This window comes from Crotalus tigris, unplaced genomic scaffold (genome assembly GCF_016545835.1).
Source record: "Crotalus tigris isolate CLP2741 ecotype Arizona unplaced genomic scaffold, ASM1654583v1 scf7180000019478.12717781048:2074007, whole genome shotgun sequence".
Classification (NCBI taxonomy): domain Eukaryota; kingdom Metazoa; phylum Chordata; class Lepidosauria; order Squamata; family Viperidae; genus Crotalus; species Crotalus tigris.
This window is the reverse complement of record NW_024097560.1, coordinates 599936-617450: the sequence shown is the minus strand read 5'-3', so window position 1 is coordinate 617450 and position 17515 is coordinate 599936. Positions and strand designations below refer to the sequence as shown.

At 44.0% G+C, this 17515-nt stretch overlaps 2 protein-coding genes across 3 annotated transcripts in view; one reads left to right on the top strand and one right to left on the bottom strand.

Annotated features, from left to right (window-relative positions):
* Positions 1–137: 137 nt before the first annotated feature.
* Positions 138–13310, top strand: RHOF (ras homolog family member F, filopodia associated). The gene is made up of 5 exons (XM_039362662.1): positions 138–8585; positions 10277–10364; positions 10642–10751; positions 11188–11322; positions 12126–13310. Exons 1-5 carry the CDS (start codon positions 8235–8237, stop codon positions 12288–12290), a joined length of 849 nt encoding a protein of 282 aa, XP_039218596.1. The 5' UTR covers positions 138–8234; the 3' UTR covers positions 12291–13310.
* The window catches only part of TMEM120B (transmembrane protein 120B), a 25225-nt gene continuing 19232 nt past the window's right edge, over positions 11523–17515 (bottom strand). For both annotated transcript variants that reach the window (XM_039362661.1, XM_039362659.1), the window contains exons 5-13: positions 17075–17170; positions 16791–16880; positions 16587–16652; positions 16061–16122; positions 15426–15518; positions 15111–15175; positions 14832–14900; positions 13508–14298; positions 11523–12367 (exon numbers count right to left, since the gene is read on the bottom strand). In XM_039362661.1, the coding sequence (XP_039218595.1) occupies positions 14191–14298; positions 14832–14900; positions 15111–15175; positions 15426–15518; positions 16061–16122; positions 16587–16652; positions 16791–16880; positions 17075–17170 (649 nt within the window). In that variant the 3' untranslated portion in view covers positions 11523–12367; positions 13508–14190. The remainder of the gene's footprint in view (positions 12368–13507; positions 14299–14831; positions 14901–15110; positions 15176–15425; positions 15519–16060; positions 16123–16586; positions 16653–16790; positions 16881–17074; positions 17171–17515) is intronic.

The following is a 17515-nucleotide window of genomic DNA, read 5'->3' as shown; positions in this document are numbered from 1 at the left end:
TTTCGCCCTGGCAGTGGAAGGAGAGAGCAGGCCTCGCTCTCCCTCCCTCCCTCCCTCCCTCTGCGACAAAAGGGCTTCCTCCAGACGGATAGCAGAGCTAGGTTCAGTTCGGGGAGAGGGCAACTATAGCTAACGATCGGGGGCTCGGAGGGGGGGGGGAGATCGGCCGCCAGAAGCCGAGTCCTTCCTTGGCTTCCATCTTGCCCAAACAAAGCGCTGCGCTTGAGCTGGAGGGGCCGCTCTGCGGATCCAGGCGGGTCTCAGAGAAGCTGCCAAACGGCTGCCCTTGAAAATCGGGGGGGGGGAGAGCTTTTTTTCCTCATTGCAAGCTGCGAGGTTGGCTTCCTGCAGAAAGGTGGTTTTTGTGTGTGTGTGTGATTTTGCTGAATGCTTTTCCTTTTCCAAGCAAGAGATCCGGTGATCCGCAGTAATGGAAGCAACTTGGTGTAGCTCAGCTACCCCCCCCCGCCTCCCACCACCCAGTGCAGGATGCGAGGAAGAGAAGCAAAATGGAGTTTGGCTGTTCTCTGTGCAGAGACGGGCAGGCTGGAGCGGTGCGCGAGGCTGGCTCCCAGTGGGATTCTTTGTCTGCCTTCTCTCCTTTTCTGCCTTGCAGGAGCTACTCCGAGGGGCTTTTCTGGGAGCCCGGACAGACCCCTGATCGGGCCCTGCCTCTCCCCTCGGACGGAGCTGGGAGGAAGCAGAGATGCCTGGCCTTTCCCTCGCTGACTTGCAGGGGGGGGAACGGGGAAAGATGGTGGCCATTTTGAACCCAGCCAGGCTCCCCCCTGCCTGCTCTTCTGCTGAGCACTCCGGGGCGAGAGGCGAGAATAGCCGGGTTCTTTAGGCAGCAGGCTGTGCCCATCTATGTCTCTCCAGCAGCAGCACTCCGTGGCACGGTTGGGCAGGCAGCCTCTCCCCCCCTTGCTTGCAGCCGAGGGAGAGGGTTGCTCAGTCATGGCGGCGCTGCCTGCCTTCCTCTGCTTCTGCAGGCGGCTGGGTGAGGGGTGGGGAGGACTCGCCCTGAGCTCCTGCCCTGGAAGCTCCAAGCTGGGTGTTGGCGGAGTTGCTCAGCCTCTCCTCCCCCAGCCCTGACCCCTAGGAAGGGTGAGCTCAGCCATGTTGGAGCAGCAGCAGGAAGAGGAACAGCAGCTGCAGCAGCAGCGAAGGCAGACGTGCCCTCTTGTCAGACCAGAGCGGGCTTCTGCCTGCTGGCATCTGCCCACTTGGCAGCGGGAAGCCTGTGCCAGGCGTAGCCCGGCTGAAGCCCCTCGCTTCCCTTGGTTTGCAGGGCCGAGATCCAGAGTAAGGACAGGAGAGCCACGCGGGCTCTTCCTTCTCTTTCCTCCAGCCAAGATGGCTCTCTCTCCAGCACTGGATCACGGGTTGCTGGGTTGCTTCACTGTGCTCGGCCGCTCCCAAATGGGGGCATTTTTGAAAGAGCAGGGCGACGCCTCGGGCCTTGACTGCACGCCAGACTCTTCCATGCAGCCTTTTCCAGAGGCTCGGCCAGGATCTTTGGGCTTTTTTTAACCGATGCAGAAATGAGTAGAGGAGCCACCAGCTCTGGCTTGGGGCTTAGGAAAAGATTAGCTGGCCTCAGAGCAGCCGGATTGGCAAAGTAGGCACGGATCGGCAAGCCTAAATCCATCTGACCTTTCTCTTCCCTATCAATCTCTCGGGAGGGGTGAGGGTTGAAGCCTTTCTCTTCCACATCCCTCCTGCTGCTGCTGCTGCTGGCTGCTGATAAAATATTCAGAGGGAGGCCCTGGGTGTTGCCTCTCGGATGCCATTTTATTTACCACCTCTACCCGGGGATTTGCTCAAGCGGCTAAACCGGTTTTTAAGCAACAGCTCCGAGGAACGGACTCTGCCTGCCTGTTAAACATTAAGCCACGTCATCCTTTGTGGGAAGAGAGAAGGTAAAGCAATTGGTTAAGTCGAAAGCATACAAGCGGGACATAATCCTGGTGAATTATGCCAACTGCTTCAGAGTCAACCTGCTTAGTCTGACATCGTACACCTGGCAGCCTTTTAAGTGGGGTTGGGAGAACTGGCTTTCATTTCTGCCACCAGGCTGAAGGAGGAGGCGTCCTGGCGCATTGTTTTTTCCATGTGAACAATCCTGCTGAGAGAGAGAGAGAGAGAGCGGTTGTGTTCAATGTGTGCGTCTTCTACCCATTTACCACTTCCTCTCCCTCAGTAGGTGACCCACTTGCTTGGAGTGAGAACAGCGAGCCCAGTCCCCAGATGATGGTTAGCAAGGCATCTGCCCCAAGATTGCTTATGTTGCTGGCAGAGAAATGGCGGCTTGATGGCTTCTCAGATTCCTTTCAGATGAGTCGGAGCCAGGCGCAAGCAGCAGCCCAGCACAAGCTTGATCCTGCAGCCCAGATCTTTGTGCTTTTGTGCGTCTTCCTTGGGTTTTTCCTTCCCTCCCCATTGCACTGAGCCTAATGTAGGTCACTGTGCAACGGTTACTCTTTAGGTTCCAGTCTTTTGCAACTGGGCTAGAGTATTGCAGGTTAGAATTTTCCAAACAATCCATATATATATTTCTTTCACCATTGTTCTATACAGATGCATCCCGTAATTTTATTTCTGTGCTGTAGATAGGTGTGAAGCAGGGCTGGAACACATGGAGAATTATATGTAGAACTTAATCCCATGATTTCAAGGCTGGAGTATGATGTAAACTAATTTTTTTGCAGCTTGTGTGATACTGACTTAGACACAGTGGAATGAATGCCTGGTCCTCCTCCTTGACTGAAGTGCCTGGATTAAGTACTACATTGCTGTATCCTAATTTGGGATTTCTGGATACTAGACTGTTTATTTTAAAATTTCAACAGGGTGGCTGTGTCCAAGGCTGTAAGACAGAGTCTTTGGGTTGATCAAAACAGACTTTTGGAATTTGTTCAGTACGTTTTTGCTTTTAGCGAAGACTGTGTTACCTGTCGGGTTTGTTAAATTGTCCCAAGAGGATGATTTCCAATGAGCTTGTGGAGAGATGGCTTGCCTGCTTCATCAGTTTAGCCAGTAAGCATTGATATTTTTATATGTTTCAGTTTACCTCCGTTTCAAGGGTATTTCACTTCAGTCCCTTTGAACTGTTCTTGGAGAATGCTTGATGTGCAAACTTCCCAGCGTTTCTAAAGATTTTCAAGTTAAATTAAGAGGTAGAAGTTCTATGGCTTTCTAAACCAAGTGGTTCAATGTCTGTGTAGGACGAAAAAGTCTGAATTGAGGCCAGCATGGAAATCTGAACTAACTTCACTCAGACGTTGGGAATAAGCTGAGGGATAGCAAGTTCTTACAAACAAGCCTCCTGGCCCGCTTCCTGTTTCGTTGTATATTTAGACAGCCAAGACTCCACCTATTTTTGTGAGCCAGAAGACTTGAGTACAGAGGAGCAGTTTTATGAAATGTTTGCACTATCTGAATGGTTCTTTGTCCGGAGCAAGGTCTAATTGAATGAGTTTTTCCCCCTTTAAACTTTAAACCTTTCTCCAGCAGAGGAAGAAAGGGGCTGAAGGGGGGGGCTGTTTAGGCAATTATAAGGGGATCTTGAAGTGGGCAGAAAGAGATGAAGCAAAAGAAACAGGAGTCCTAGTGTGAAGTGAATGCATATGGTAGGGAAAAGAAATGGAGGAATATAGTAGGAGCTTAGGTAAAAGAAGGATACTCTATGAAGTAAGGTTAAGCTGCTCTTGACCATAAAGAACAAAGCAGAATCTCCACATTCATCATGTGATTGGTTCAGTTTCGGTCTTACAGTGTTTACAAAGTCACTGCTGGGTGGTGTGCAACTCAGTTTGTCTTATCATCTTGTATAAGCAGCCAGTTGTCTATTCAGCAGGCCGTAGCAACCCAAGGTTAATGTGTTATTTGAAGCCGGTCTTGTTCACATATTGTGCTATGCCATAATTTGATCTGTCTGGTCTTGATTAAATATTATATATCATCTGGTCTGCTGTGGCTCGCTCAGCCAATCATGGCTGAGGTGCAGATCTTGTCATCGCATCCCATTAAGGAGCAGTTGCTAGGTTGCACTGGCCTGTATTTCACCTCCTTTTTTGAACTGCTTTCAAGAGCCCGATGCCGGGCTAGGCAGCTCTTGGCAATCTAACCCAGGAACCTTTTGCACGGATATCCTACTGAGAATTTGGACTTGGGCAAGGCATATGGTATTGTTGGAGCTTGGCAAAAGGGCTGCATTAGTTTTAGCTTTGGTAATGCTGCTAAATTGGGTAGCTTTGGTAAGCCTGAGCATGCAGACATGACATTATCCCAATAAGAGTCAGCCAATTCTTTAACTGTATACTTCTGGCAAATTGTTAGACAAAATAAAATTGTATGTCCATCCTCCAGAGTCCTTCCAGTTGGTATATTAATGGCAACGGTAATCTGAGAGCAGCAAGTGCCATTTGGATCATATTACCTTTGAATAAGTGCCTTGGTGATGAATGCTGCCCCTTTGAGGCAAAAATATTAGGACATTTTGCATAAACACGTGCCTACTGGTTAAAGTTCTGTATAAGACTGCAAAACATCACATCCCGAAGCAGGCTGTGCTCTTTCTCAAAAGGGCAACTTCTGTTACCTGTTGTCTTACACCACTAAGAGACGTTTGAAGTAGCATAATTCAAGTAGTATGAGACTCTGCTCCTACTTTATGACAGACAACGATAATCTCTTATTATGCCTTGGAGTAGCTGGGTGACATGTGCTCTGAATAATATTGAAAATGACATGGTGCAGTGTATTTTGTGCATATGTGATTTCAGGACTGTTCTAATGTATCCCTGTTAGTAGAAGTGAGGTTTGACTTTTATGGGAAATCAGATGGCTTCCCATTGTGCGAAGTTCCAAATCACACACATGGATTGATGCGATGTGTGAACTTAGAAATCTTTGCTAGGCCAAAATAAACTCATTCCGTTCATGGAGCAATCTGACGTTCAACCCACCTACTGACTCCTCTGATAAAATGGTTATTTTCAAGTATTCAAAATGCAGCTGCTAGCAATGCAATTCTCTGTCAAATAGTGTGGATGGGCTCTCAGTAGGATTATTGGCTATTAGGATATTCAAGGACATTGGCTTGGCCATTGAAAAAGAAGTCTCCTACATGATAGTCGTTAAAGGCTAGATTTGCTGTAGACACTTGATTACTGAATGAACCCATTTTCTTGATTCACGTAACATGCTGATAAAATAAATGATTTGAACGAGCAAAACCTTGTTCTTCGTTGCTTAGCCCTAGTTAATCACTAAGCAAGCTTGGAATGTTGTACAAATGCTGCTTTTAAGTCTAAGTGACCTGGTTAAAGTGTCATACGTTTGTAATGTTAGCAAATTTCCTTAAGCTTGCTTAATATTTGAATGTATCTTTAACTGAAATCTTTTTTATCAACTTAAACAAGGAACTTTTTATCTGATCTTTTGAGTGAATTGCCAGCAAGTGTTAAATAAGCAATTAGTCTCATGTTTATTTCAATGTTTTTCCACTAGCTAGATAAAAAGGAGTCAACATGTTCAAGCAGCAGCTCTATAAATGCTTTAAAGCTACAGTGCTAGTGTACTGCCACCTCCGTCATTTTTGGGTATACTTCATTGGATTACAAATTTTGAACAAATGTCAGTATGCCATAGAGGAAACAGATAATACTGTAACATGAAACCTGGAAGATAGAGCTATGAATCTGTGGAGCACCACATGAACCAATTTATACAAAAATAAGGTTTATTGTACTTACTGTTTCTGTAAATTGACTTCATCCAATATCATGCTTTGGAAGATGCTAAATTAAAGGGAGAATGTAAAACATAGTTAAAAGAGGGCAGTTTTGCTATTAGTCGCAGTATTAACTCGTGCTAGGCTTAGAGAAAAAGGAAGTATGTTTCTCATTTTACAGATGTGGTTTGTTCCTTTTTCCATGTTTACTACCGGTGGACAACTTGTATATTACACATAGAGTAGAACTCCACCCACCCACCAGTGGAGTACAAAACTAGCATGCTCATGGCTGAGAGATTTTGTAATTAGTGGTCAAAGTATAAAAGCCAGAAATGTATGCTGTACTAATTATTTAAAAATCATGCAAAACTACTCCCTAACTTCCTTTTAGAAAGAGGATAGAAAACAAAGGCCACATTTAAGAACCAGAAGTTAGCTTAGCACACAAGGTAATTATGCAGATAAAACAAAGGCAGAGAACATATTGTTCCCAATCCCTGAAAGGAAAAAAAAAGGGGGGGGGGATTAAAGTACAGTGACTTGTAGTACTTTTGCAAGAAGTCAAGTTACAAGCATTGCATCAACAATGGTAAATATCAGTCAGCAGTTACTTCTGCCTTTTGTCTTCCATGAACTTGATCCCACCTCCCAATTGTAGCTAGCGTGCATGAGCTGAATGGATTTTTCATAAATACTTCGAGCTTTGTGAAATTACCCAGCTTTCAGAGGTGATTTTCCCGGCGAGGCTCATTCAAAGAACACGGGTCCAAAACCCTGTGGAAGAGAAGACATTGCTTGCTTGTGCTTTCGGGTCAGCTGACGTCTTCCTCCGCCATCCGCCTTTTGCTTTTTGGACTGGCAGTAATTTCCCCTTCCGTTTACTGTCACAGCAAACTTCCACGGGTGGTGTTTTTTTAGGCCTAGAGGGCCATCTAGTGGTGACACGAAGTACCTACAGGGATAAAAATGGCCTCCCCCAGTTAATGGTGACTTCATGGACATCCAAGCCAACGTCCACGGATGTTGCCAGGCAAGGTGCTGCCATCTGTTGACAGCTTTAAAAAGAATGTTTAAAACTGCTAAATTGTATAGTGGGACACAGCTCCCAGTTTTTCTGCTGAGCCAGCTCGCAAAACACGGACTTAAAAATGTAAGATCTGTATTGAAATGCTATAAGCACAGATAGCGTGAGACAAAAATAAAAAGGTATTTGCTGAAAATGACTTTGCCATCTGTACTGTAATTCTTTTTAGCGTGGGTGTTTATTTCTTAATCCCAAACTGAGACTTCAAAAGGCAGGCCAAAGATTCATAGATACTTCCCCCCTCCTGCATGCGTGCAAAAAATAATCTTAAGCTGCTTGGAGGAAGAATAAAAATACAGGGAGCATTGTTTACATGCACAAGACGCTTGCACTGGTACTCCAAATCCTATTTAAAACCCAAAGACCATCCTTTATTTTGCATGTTTTCTTGCTGGAAAGGAGCAAGAAACAACTTCCTGGTAAGCATAAAGTACCCCAGGAGATGAAACACAAGTGTGGCAGCAACAAAATCTTAGCCATTACGGCAACCTCAACATTTGCCATAAATTCCAAGATGGGTTGCTGCATTTATTAAAACAGCCTTAAACTTGGGATCCACCAGGACAAAGTAAAAAAAAAACCCATACGCAAACTGATAATGCTAAATACAAGTAATGGCACTGAAGTGTCTTACGAATGTTTTTCACACTTATGACTGTTCCAGCGTCCCTACGGTCCCTGATCAAAATTCAGACACTTGGCAACTGACTCATATTTATGCCAGTTGCAGTTACTTAGGGTCATCTACTCACCTTTTGTGACCCTTTGACAGGCAAAGTCAATGGGGGATCCAGATTCACTTAAGAACTGTTACTAAGCAACTGCAGTGAGTCACTCACTTAACAAGTATAGCAAAAGTCAGTAAAATGGGGCAAGACTCACTTAGTAACAGAAATTTTGGGCTCCATGATACTTATAAGTCGAGGATTACCTGTAATTATCATGTCCTTAACTAGTTAGGGCTGCTCCCCAAGCCAGGATTACAACTCCCATCAACCCCAACCAGCTGCCCATGATATAGCATGCAATGGTGGTGTGTACATGGGAGGGGGAAATAAACTAAATTGCAGAAACCTATACATCCTAATTTATCCTGGCAACCTCTTTGGGGGATGATGTAACTTGGAGGGCACCCAGTTGAAGAATCTTTCATATCTATAGATTTTTATGTCATTTTATAACTCAAGGTGACCAGTATACTCCCTATTTCCCCAACAATCCTGCAAGGTGGGCTGGGCTGAGAGTGATTGACCCACAGGTGATTTTCCTGCCTGAATCAGAACTAGAACTCGCAGCTTCCTGCTTTCTAGGCCAGCACCTGAACCACAAACTGGCTCTAACTGATCCGTCCCGACAATTGGGGCAAAAGCATAACCCGCGTTAGGGCATCTAAGCGCCCGGGCTAGGTTGATGCAGAGGCGGCGAGGGCGGGTTCGACCCTCCCTCGCCACTGTAACTTCAGCCGGCGGCGGCGGCGACTCGCCGCCTTCCGAAGCCGCAGCTCGAGGAGGGAGGGAGGGAGGAAAGAGGCGAGGCTTCTGCCGCCTCTTCTCCACTCCCGCCCGAAGAGCGGGTCTTTCGAGGCGGCGGCAGCAGCAGCGTACTACTATGGCCGAGAGGAATAGCTCCGGCCCCAGCAGCCGGGAAGGCAGCGAGCCGGGGAAGGGCTCAAAGACGGAGCTAAAGGTAGTGGTGGTGGGCGACGGCGGCTGCGGGAAGACTTCACTCCTTTTGGTGCACGCCAAAGGCGCCTTTCCCGAGGTAAGCGCCGGCTTTTATAGACCCTCTCAGCCAATCAGGACTCGCCCGGCCCCCTCCTCAGCTGTCGCCGCGCGGGAAGCTTCTAGAGGGTCTGGAAGCCTCTTTCGGGGGAGACTTCTGGAATCCCGAGGCAAAAAGGGCGACATTTCCTTCTGTTGGCAGTGGGCATCGCTCAGAAAGGGATTCCCCGCATGGCAGATCGCAGAATCCCCTGCCTTCCTCATTCTGGCACCTCTGGAGGGTTCCTGCTTGGCAAAGGTGCCATTTGTAGCACCTTCCTCAGGCAATATTCCCCTCAGGAGATTCTTGCCTAGTAGCTAACATCAAATCAGTCCAGATGTGCAAGACCAACTCAGCTGGGGATGATGGGTTTGATAGCGTTACCGCCTGTGTCCTTCCCAAGTGCCAGGATGGCCCATGAGTTCAGTGCACTGAAAATGGCAACACTGTCTTGACTCCACCTCAATACGAATCAAAACAAACAATAAAGATGGCATATAAACAAATAAACTTATGTCAGGAAATGAAGCCTCTGGATTTATTTTTATTTTTTTAAAAAAAGCATCAGAGTCATCTGGGTCTCACTTTGAGGGGTTCCATCTTTGTCCCATTAGAAATAGGCAAACAGCAAACCCTCCCTGATTGGAATGGGAAAATCAGAAAATCTTGCCTTATTGCTACAAACGACACATGCAAACTTTGTGGAAATTACTAAAATGGGGCAAAAGTGTTTCGCTTGGTGGTTCATCTTAGGAAACATCTCAACATCTACGTAGACAAGGCAACAGGATGCATGAGTGATGGACTTCCCGTTAACTAATTTACTTATTGCAGATTTAGAAGTTGGGAGATTGCATATCACTGATGGCCTCAGAAGTCATCAGTTTTTCTGCACATGGCTCTAGATTAAAGACAACTTGCTATCTCCATGAATAAATGTTTCTGCAATCAATGTGGGCCCCTATTTGATATAACAATTAATGCAAGTCTAGTTCCAATGAGTTCAGGAATGCATAGGTATAAATGGGACTGAAATCCAGGGCAGAATCCAGTTCTAGCAGAAATCCACCTTTACTTCCAGGATTGATTGAAACAATTGCAGAAATCCGTGTACATGTATTCTATTTGAAGGAGCTTCTGGATGAAGAGGCAGAAGTCAGACAGGATATCTGGAGCTCTGTGGTGTGCCACATCCTAGATGCAGCTCAAATCAAGAGAAAAAAAGGCTTAGGTTTTGTGCAGGTCTACAGATCTTAGTCTTAGTCCAACATAATGTCTGCTTCAGGCATTTGGATTTGTTGAGTATTTTTGGACCACTAGTTAGTTCTTTTGCTGCCCATCAGTTTTCTATGTTTTTATGTATTTGCTACTCTTCCTCAGGATGGCAGGCAAAGAAACAAGCTATCCACAGTCAAGGCTCAGTCTGCTATCTTTTAAAAGTCCTTATAACATTTTTAACCGTTTTTAAAAGTTTACAAGAATTTTAGGAGTTTTTTAAAAAAGTTGAAAAAACGATTTTAAAAAAGGTTTAAAAAGAGTTTAAAAACATGTGGCTGCCATCACTTAAGCATTTGGAAATTTTTGTGGCTATTTTTGCAGAAGGGAAATATAAAGTTGTAAAACACTCTGGGAGGAGCTGTGAAACTTGACAATGTATACTAATAACACACTTATTTTCCACTTCCGGACAGCAATACGCCCCTTCGGTCTTTGAAAAATACACAACCAATGTCGCTGTGGGGAAAAAAGAAGTACTCTTACATTTGTATGATACTGCAGGTAAAGTTCATCTTGATTTTTTTTTTTTTAAAGATGTTAGCTCATCAAAAGGTAGACAAGTTAGATGTTCCTCTAAAAGTATAGGTAATCCATGTGGTGCAAATTAGGAATATTATCAGAACATATCTTGCTTGGCATAATGAAAACACTGTCCATTTGGAGTTTTCCTGCTCTACATTATTGTAAAAAACAGAGCAAGCAAGAAGTCAGCTAGACATACACGCACGCACACACGTAGAAATGTACTTAAATTTATTTGGTAATTTCTTCATTTTAGGACAAGATGATTATGATCGCTTACGGCCACTCTCGTATCAAAACACTCATGTGGTTTTGATTTGCTACGATGTCATGAACCCTTTTAGCTTTGATAATGTATTAATCAAGGTAAGAGGTTTTAGAACTAAAACATGAAAGAATCATGATTTTCTTCTCTATACAGTCACCGTTTTGTGAAGCAGCTATTTAGAAGTCCTTTAGTGCACATATAATTTGGAGCTTTCTCCCAGTTGATTTGGTGACAACTTAAGTGTGCTGTCATTGTAGCTTGTAAGCCATGATTTAGTGATTTGCATAAACTATGAGCCAAACCAGTTGCAGCTTACTGAACAAACTATCATTTAGCATATGTAATTCCGGTATTTCCAAAGCTAGCCCATCAGCATTTATCTAACTCTCAGCCTTCAAGGCAAGCAAGGAGAATCCAGGAAAGTTAGGAGATGGCTTCTAACAAGCCAGTTATTGCAAACCACAGCTTAGTACCCCATAGACCCCATTTCCATTTGAGCTCATCTAGCAAAGTTCACCCTTTGTTCCCCAACAGTGGATCCATGAAGTCAACCACTTCTGCTGTGGAATCCCTATCCTGTTGGTGGGTTGCAAAACTGATCTCCGGAAAGACAAAGAACACCTCAAAAAGCTCCGCTCTGCTCAACAGGAGCCGATCACTTACAAGCAGGTAAAGAGAGCAACCAACCTCTTTCTTCAGATATGATCCACCAAATTCAGGTCACCTGTCCTTTTGAGCGACAGCAAGTTGAAGACCTGCTCCGTTGAGGCATCACCCATAACCAAAGCTTCAGGTCTGCCTACATTCACGTGGAGACCATTTCCCACCAGGAGAGCAATTTGATTGAAGGTGTAAGATGAAGAGCTGAATTTGCTGCCCGACTCAGGGTAGAAAAAGTATTTAATGATCGAGTTACACAAAATGCAGTGAGCCACAAAATGATTTGGTTTAGACTTAGGAGGCTATCCCAAAGGTGCTTTTCAAAAAGGCAACTGGACTTTCTTGGTTTGTTCCTTGAAAATGTTTCACTTCTCATCCAAGAAGCTTCTTCAGTTCTGCTTCTTTCAAGGTTTTTTTTTCCTTGAAAAACGAAAACATTTTCACGGAAAAAACCCAGAAAATCCAGTTGCCTTTTGGAAAAGTATCTTTGGTACCACTTGGATGATTGAGACTTTGCATAGACACTTAGGAGGCCAGGCAGCTCTGTTTGCCCATCTTGTGCAATGAGATCAAAGCAGACATATGCTAGCCTTTCGGTTTGCTCGTACAATGCTCAGCTTTTAAGATGGGGCACAGTAGGGCACACAGCTCCCTGCCTCCTGGGACCCCCATGTCCTCCCAGTCAGTAGCCCTCCTCACCATCAGCTTCCCCAAAGCAGCATGAAAAATTCATAAGCCATCAACCAGTTTATCTTGTTGTTTGCTGTTGGTGCCAATCACACAAGGCTTCTGTGGGTATTCTTCTCTTGCAGGGTGAAGAAGCCTGTTGCCAGATTGGTGCCAGCATGTACCTCGAGTGTTCAGCTAAGTTTCGGGAGAACGTCGAATCCATTTTCAGCGAAGCAGCTAGCATAGCGTTGAACGCCATCAAGAAGGCCAAACGCCAGAAGAAATCAAGGCCTTGTGTTCTTTTATGACGTGAAATCGGACAGAGGAAGACAGTTGTTCTTCTTCCTTTTCTGTGATATGCAGGGAAGCATTTGTAGTTTTCTATCTGGATTTGAAAAGGTACTTTTCATTTGGATTGTAACAGGAGAAGAAACTTGGTTTGTATTAATTTCTGCTTTTACTGGACTTTTGCATCCAATGACGACACGTTTCACTAGGAAGGAGCTCTTCCTTTCCCAGGTCTTTACTTCTAGAAGATCACTTTGCTACTTCCCATTTTTTAAATAACAATTTTTAAAAAGCCTTTTTACGTCATAGCAGTATTACCAAAATGAAGTGGTCCTTTTCAATAAACTTTCCAAGTAAACCATAGAGTTTGTTCTATTTTGATTTAATGCAATATTTCTCAACTGCGGCAATGTGAAGATCTGTGGAACTCCCAAAATTCTCATCAGCACACTGGGAGTTGAAATCTCCACATCTTCATATTGCCATGGTTGAGAAATACTGATTCAATGCATCATTTATAGCTTGCAGATGTAGTTTATGACATACAGTGGTCATTAACTTAGCTGAGTGTGCTTTTTCAGCCAACTTTAGTTAAAAAAAACCGTCATTCAATATGATATATGAATATAAAGGTTGTCATCCTTCCTTCTGTAGTAAGCTGGGGACATTTTAATAGATTAAAAAAAGAGAGTCCAATAGGTTAGTAGTTAAACTACAGTATGGCTGAGATTCATTACTTAGGTACAGTAAGCCCTGATTCAATTGGGAGATTCAATCACCAACTCCTGAAGAAATGACTTGAAGGACCTCACAATTTGCGCTGCTTGTGTCTATATAGATTTCTTTAGGTCATTTCCTACTATTTCATAAGGAATAGCTACCTCGAAATATGCCTTTATACCTGGTGCTGTGCCTTTAAACTATTTCTAGTTGAAAGTTCACTCTTTGTGCCAATTCTTTATGTTTCTGTCTTTGTAATACTCTGAACTGTACTTTAAAATATTTTTTATTTTAATAGAAAAATAAAAATCTTCACTAAAGGGATAAATATTTGTAATAATAAGAGAAGGGAGTGAATATTTCATTAAGTTACAATACTGATAATAAGTAAGAGGACAGGACTGTTAAGGGATTATCATTTTTAAATCTAAGGTTATTGGATCAGTTAATTTACCCAGGGGAGAAATCAGTTGATATCATACACCAAACAATTCAGATTTTAATCAGCAGAATTTACCTGGATACGCAGAGCATGCCTCAAAGCAGAGAAGAGGTTTGCCTTGGATCCCAGCTTGCACCTGTCATTTCCAGAGCTCTCTTCCATGATCCACGTTCTCCCAAAAATCTTCCCAACTAATCCTAAAAGGCCTGGCAATAAACACATCCTACAGGTTAAAGTTACGTTATAGACTTGCAGGGAGGGGGAAGAAACCTCTGGAGCTGTTCTTTGCCATCTTCTGCCCCTGGAAGAGCCAAGAAATTTCAAGGGAAAAAAAACATGGAAAACATCACTGCAATCTTTGGGTCAACAAAACCAGGAACAAATTGTGATTCTCCCCTCCCCCCAACCCAGCAAGTCAAAGAGCAGTGTAATTAAAGCTCGCTTTATTCCAGAATAATTCTATCTCCGTATCCCGCCCAGAGAGGACCAACATTATGTCTCCCCAAAGTTTGGGATCTTGCATTCAGTATAAATATATAAACAGGTCACTCATTGGTGGGAAGACAGCAGCATTGACCAATCAGTCAGTTTTGGAGGAGACAACGGGACGTTGAGTGGCATTTCCTCCAGGGCTTTGCTTAGCGGCAGGCCAGTCAGGAAGCTGGAGAACTAGCTGGAACACATGCAGAGAAGGCCACCATGAACCACAACTCCATCCCACGTTGACTTGTCCTGCCTGCCAGTTCAGTCCTCCTCTTTCACAACTTCTTGGTTTTGTTTTTCTGGAATTTTGTATGGACCACTTTCAACGTGGTGAGGAAGTTTCCGAGGAAGAGAATCAGAAATGTCAGAGCCAGAACTGAAACCTAAAGAAGACAGGAAGACAAGACCCACATAGAGAGATGTGACAACGGGAAAAAAGATCACGCTGGAAAAGTATGAGGAGCAACGTTGGCCCACTGGTTAAGTTGTCCTCTTGATGTGTCAGAATTGACAATCATTAACTCCTAGCAAGAGACCTTCACGGGATTGGGAAAGCATTTTGAGAGATCATTTATAACTAACAAACAGGAGTTGGCCGTTGTTCATTTACAGTGGATCAAAGAAGATTTCTCTTTGTTCTCTGTGCCGCAATTTCTATCTGATTATGGTGGATTAATTTCATAAAGCAAGCACGCCTCTTGGATATTGAAAAGCAACTGAGCTGCTTAAATACTGATTACCTCTAAGTGCCTAGGGCCCGGCTGTTGGCTCAATCCTACTGCTCAAAAATACTGTAAATTGGAGAAGAAGGGAAGAGCAGCATAATATTCAAGTTTACCGGATCTCTGACTTCAGTTTGGGTGAAAAATGACTTCCCCACTAGAGTAAAAATTATTTTGAACCAAAAAATACTTACTTGCCATTCTTTACACTTCTTGTGCCTGGACAGTTCGAAAAGGGTGATCGCATTGTAGAGTTGCCAAAACTTAAGCAGAGGGAGGGAGAGGGGGGGGAAAAAGAGGAGATTTAGGAACAGGGTTCTGCTCACAGAGTTCTGAGCCATGATTGTAAAAAGCAGAGAAGAACTTTAAGAACTGTATTTATCACAAGATAATTATTGACAATTCTAATCCTAAATCGAGGACCGGCTGTATACTAAACAAGAATATCAGCAAACACGTGGCATCCAACTTACCTGCCCAAAGAACAAAAAAGGGAGGAGAAATGTCAGACCTCGCCACATCCAGGACTGAAACCCCTCTATCGAGAGATCAAAATAATCACAGTCAAATTAAGCAAATTAAAAGACCATCTTTTATCCAATCTCGTTACAAGGGAAACAGTTTCCAATGGACAGGATAGATTCAGTCCACCAAAGAGCTAACAAAATTACGAATTTATTTCAAAATCAATGGAAACAGGTCATTGGTAGGAGATTTAGGTTCAAAGCCCTGATCCAAATACTGGAGAACTAAAAGTCTTCAAACAAATCGGAGTGCCTAATACTTACCCACTGTGAGATCTAAGTGGTTTCTTTTTCCGAGTGCACGGAGTCGATAAAGGCACCCACTCTGATAATAATATTGAAGGAACTGGACACAGCCTGGAAAGAAAAAAGGGAAATAGGCTTAAATTTTTTTAAAAAAGGGATTGGAGCTGCAATTTATTAACCTTCCGTAATTTACACCTAGACCTACAACAGTCCTTGACTTACAAGCATTTGAAGTTACAACAGTCTGAAAAAAGTGACTTAAGGCCGGTCCTCGCACATATAACCACTGCAGTCATGTGACCAAAATTTGAGTGCTCGGCAACCACTTGTATTTATCATGGGATCATGTGACTGTCATTTGCGACCTTCCCAGAGAACTTCTGATGAGCAAAGTCCATGAGGGAAACTCGATTCGCTTAATGACCACGATTCATTTAACAACCGCAGCAAAAAAGGTCATGAAATCAGGCGCTTAGTTCCAGTCCCAAATTATGGGTTATCAGTCGAGGTCCACTTACATTCAACCACAAGATAAATAAATGAACTTTCCCGATTAACTGTGCTCTTTCTGATCCAATTTTGCTATGCTGCACGCCCTTGGCTTCCTTCAAAATTCCACTTTTCATGTGGATCCGGTATGTATGTTTACTTACTCTGAAAAATGGAGAAAGATAAAAACTGGTTCCGGAACATTTGGTACATGAGACCCTCTGGCCTGTGGAAAGAGGAAAGAAAAAAACAACACAGGAGTCATTGAAGAGACACAGCACAGCTGTGACTGTCATATCCTATTGCATCAGAGGCCATGAGGTGCAGAGAGGAAATTTAAAAAGCGAAAACATCATCTGAAGAAGAAAAAAAGGTAGCATCTGGGTTGAGGAAATTCGCCTTAGACCAGGGGTGTTCAACCTTGGCAACTTTAAGACTTGTGAACTTCAACTCCCAGAATTCCCTAGCCAGCCGTGCATGGCTGGCTGGTGAATTCTGGGAGTTGAAGTCCACAAATCTTAAAGTTGCTGAAGTTGAACATCCCCGGCCTAGGCTAACCCAGATGGAGGGAATTATGACGTTCAGCCAAAACCAGGAGAACACAGCGAACAGTTCTGTTTTTACGATCAAAGAATCTTTAAGGCTGGTCTGCCGTTCAGAGGATGAAAAAAGGGGGGGAAAACTGCTTACCAAGTTAGCATCACCCCAGATAAGAACGTAGAAATGTAATGATGAGACACCCACCAGCCTTTAATCCTGAAATCAAAGAAGACACCTTTTTAAGCCACTTTAGGCTTTGCAGTGCAGCACAGAGCAGTATTTTGCAACCGTGGCAACTGGAAGATGGGTGGACGTCAGAGCCCAGAATTCCCCAACCATCTTGAGGACTAGTACCTCGATCCATTGCTGATGAGGATGCTTTCTCTTATCGTCAGTGTGCAATAATACCAAACCAAGAGGAAATTGAACACTTCATCAGTGACCCTGCGGGAAAAATTGGGGATTATTTCCCACCTTCCAAAAACTAGAATACCCAGAATAGTATTTATATATGTACACGTAGGTACATACTTTTTAAAAATAATAAAAAAAACTGGGGTCAGTGCAGATACTGTGCAGGTTCAAAATCCAGGGCTGCGGTTCAAACCGTTTGCTGAGTCGCCAAGCTGCCAACTTACCGATAATGGAGAACAAACCGGCAGGCAACCGCTCCGAGCAACAAGATGATGGTTAAGTAGAGTTTGAACTTTTCATATTCGTCTTTGTAGGCAAACCTAGGACAAAAGAAAAGAGACATGCCATTGCAAAGCCAGAGCTGGCATTCTGTGCCTTTTGTCCTTGCACCCATTCCTTGGCCTGCACACACTGCAGCCTTGTTCTGACAGACCACGATTCCTGGTTTATACAATCCAGGATTGACACCTATAGGCTGGTGCAGCCCGTTTGGACAGACAAGATGTAAACTATTCAAGAGTTCAGAAAGAAATTCTTAGTGAACCAGACTTCTCAACAGACATCAGTCCGGAGCACCCATCATCCTAGCTCATTCTGGCTGAGGAAACTAGTCCCTGTAGTCTCCTATTCAGCGGAGCCAGGTCCTTTGCGTGCAAGCCCTCCCA

What these genes read in the sequence shown, in the direction of transcription:
- RHOF (XM_039362662.1), top strand. Translation starts at nt 8,235, where the DNA reads ATGCAGAGGCGGCGAGGGCGGGTTCGACCCTCCCTCGCCACTGTAACT. An exon ending in CCAAAGGCGCCTTTCCCGAG is followed by an intron (nt 8,586 to 10,276) that starts GTAAGCGCCGGC and finishes ACTTCCGGACAG; the next exon opens with CAATACGCCCCTTCGGTCTT. An exon ending in TTGATAATGTATTAATCAAG is followed by an intron (nt 10,752 to 11,187) that starts GTAAGAGGTTTT and finishes GTTCCCCAACAG; the next exon opens with TGGATCCATGAAGTCAACCA.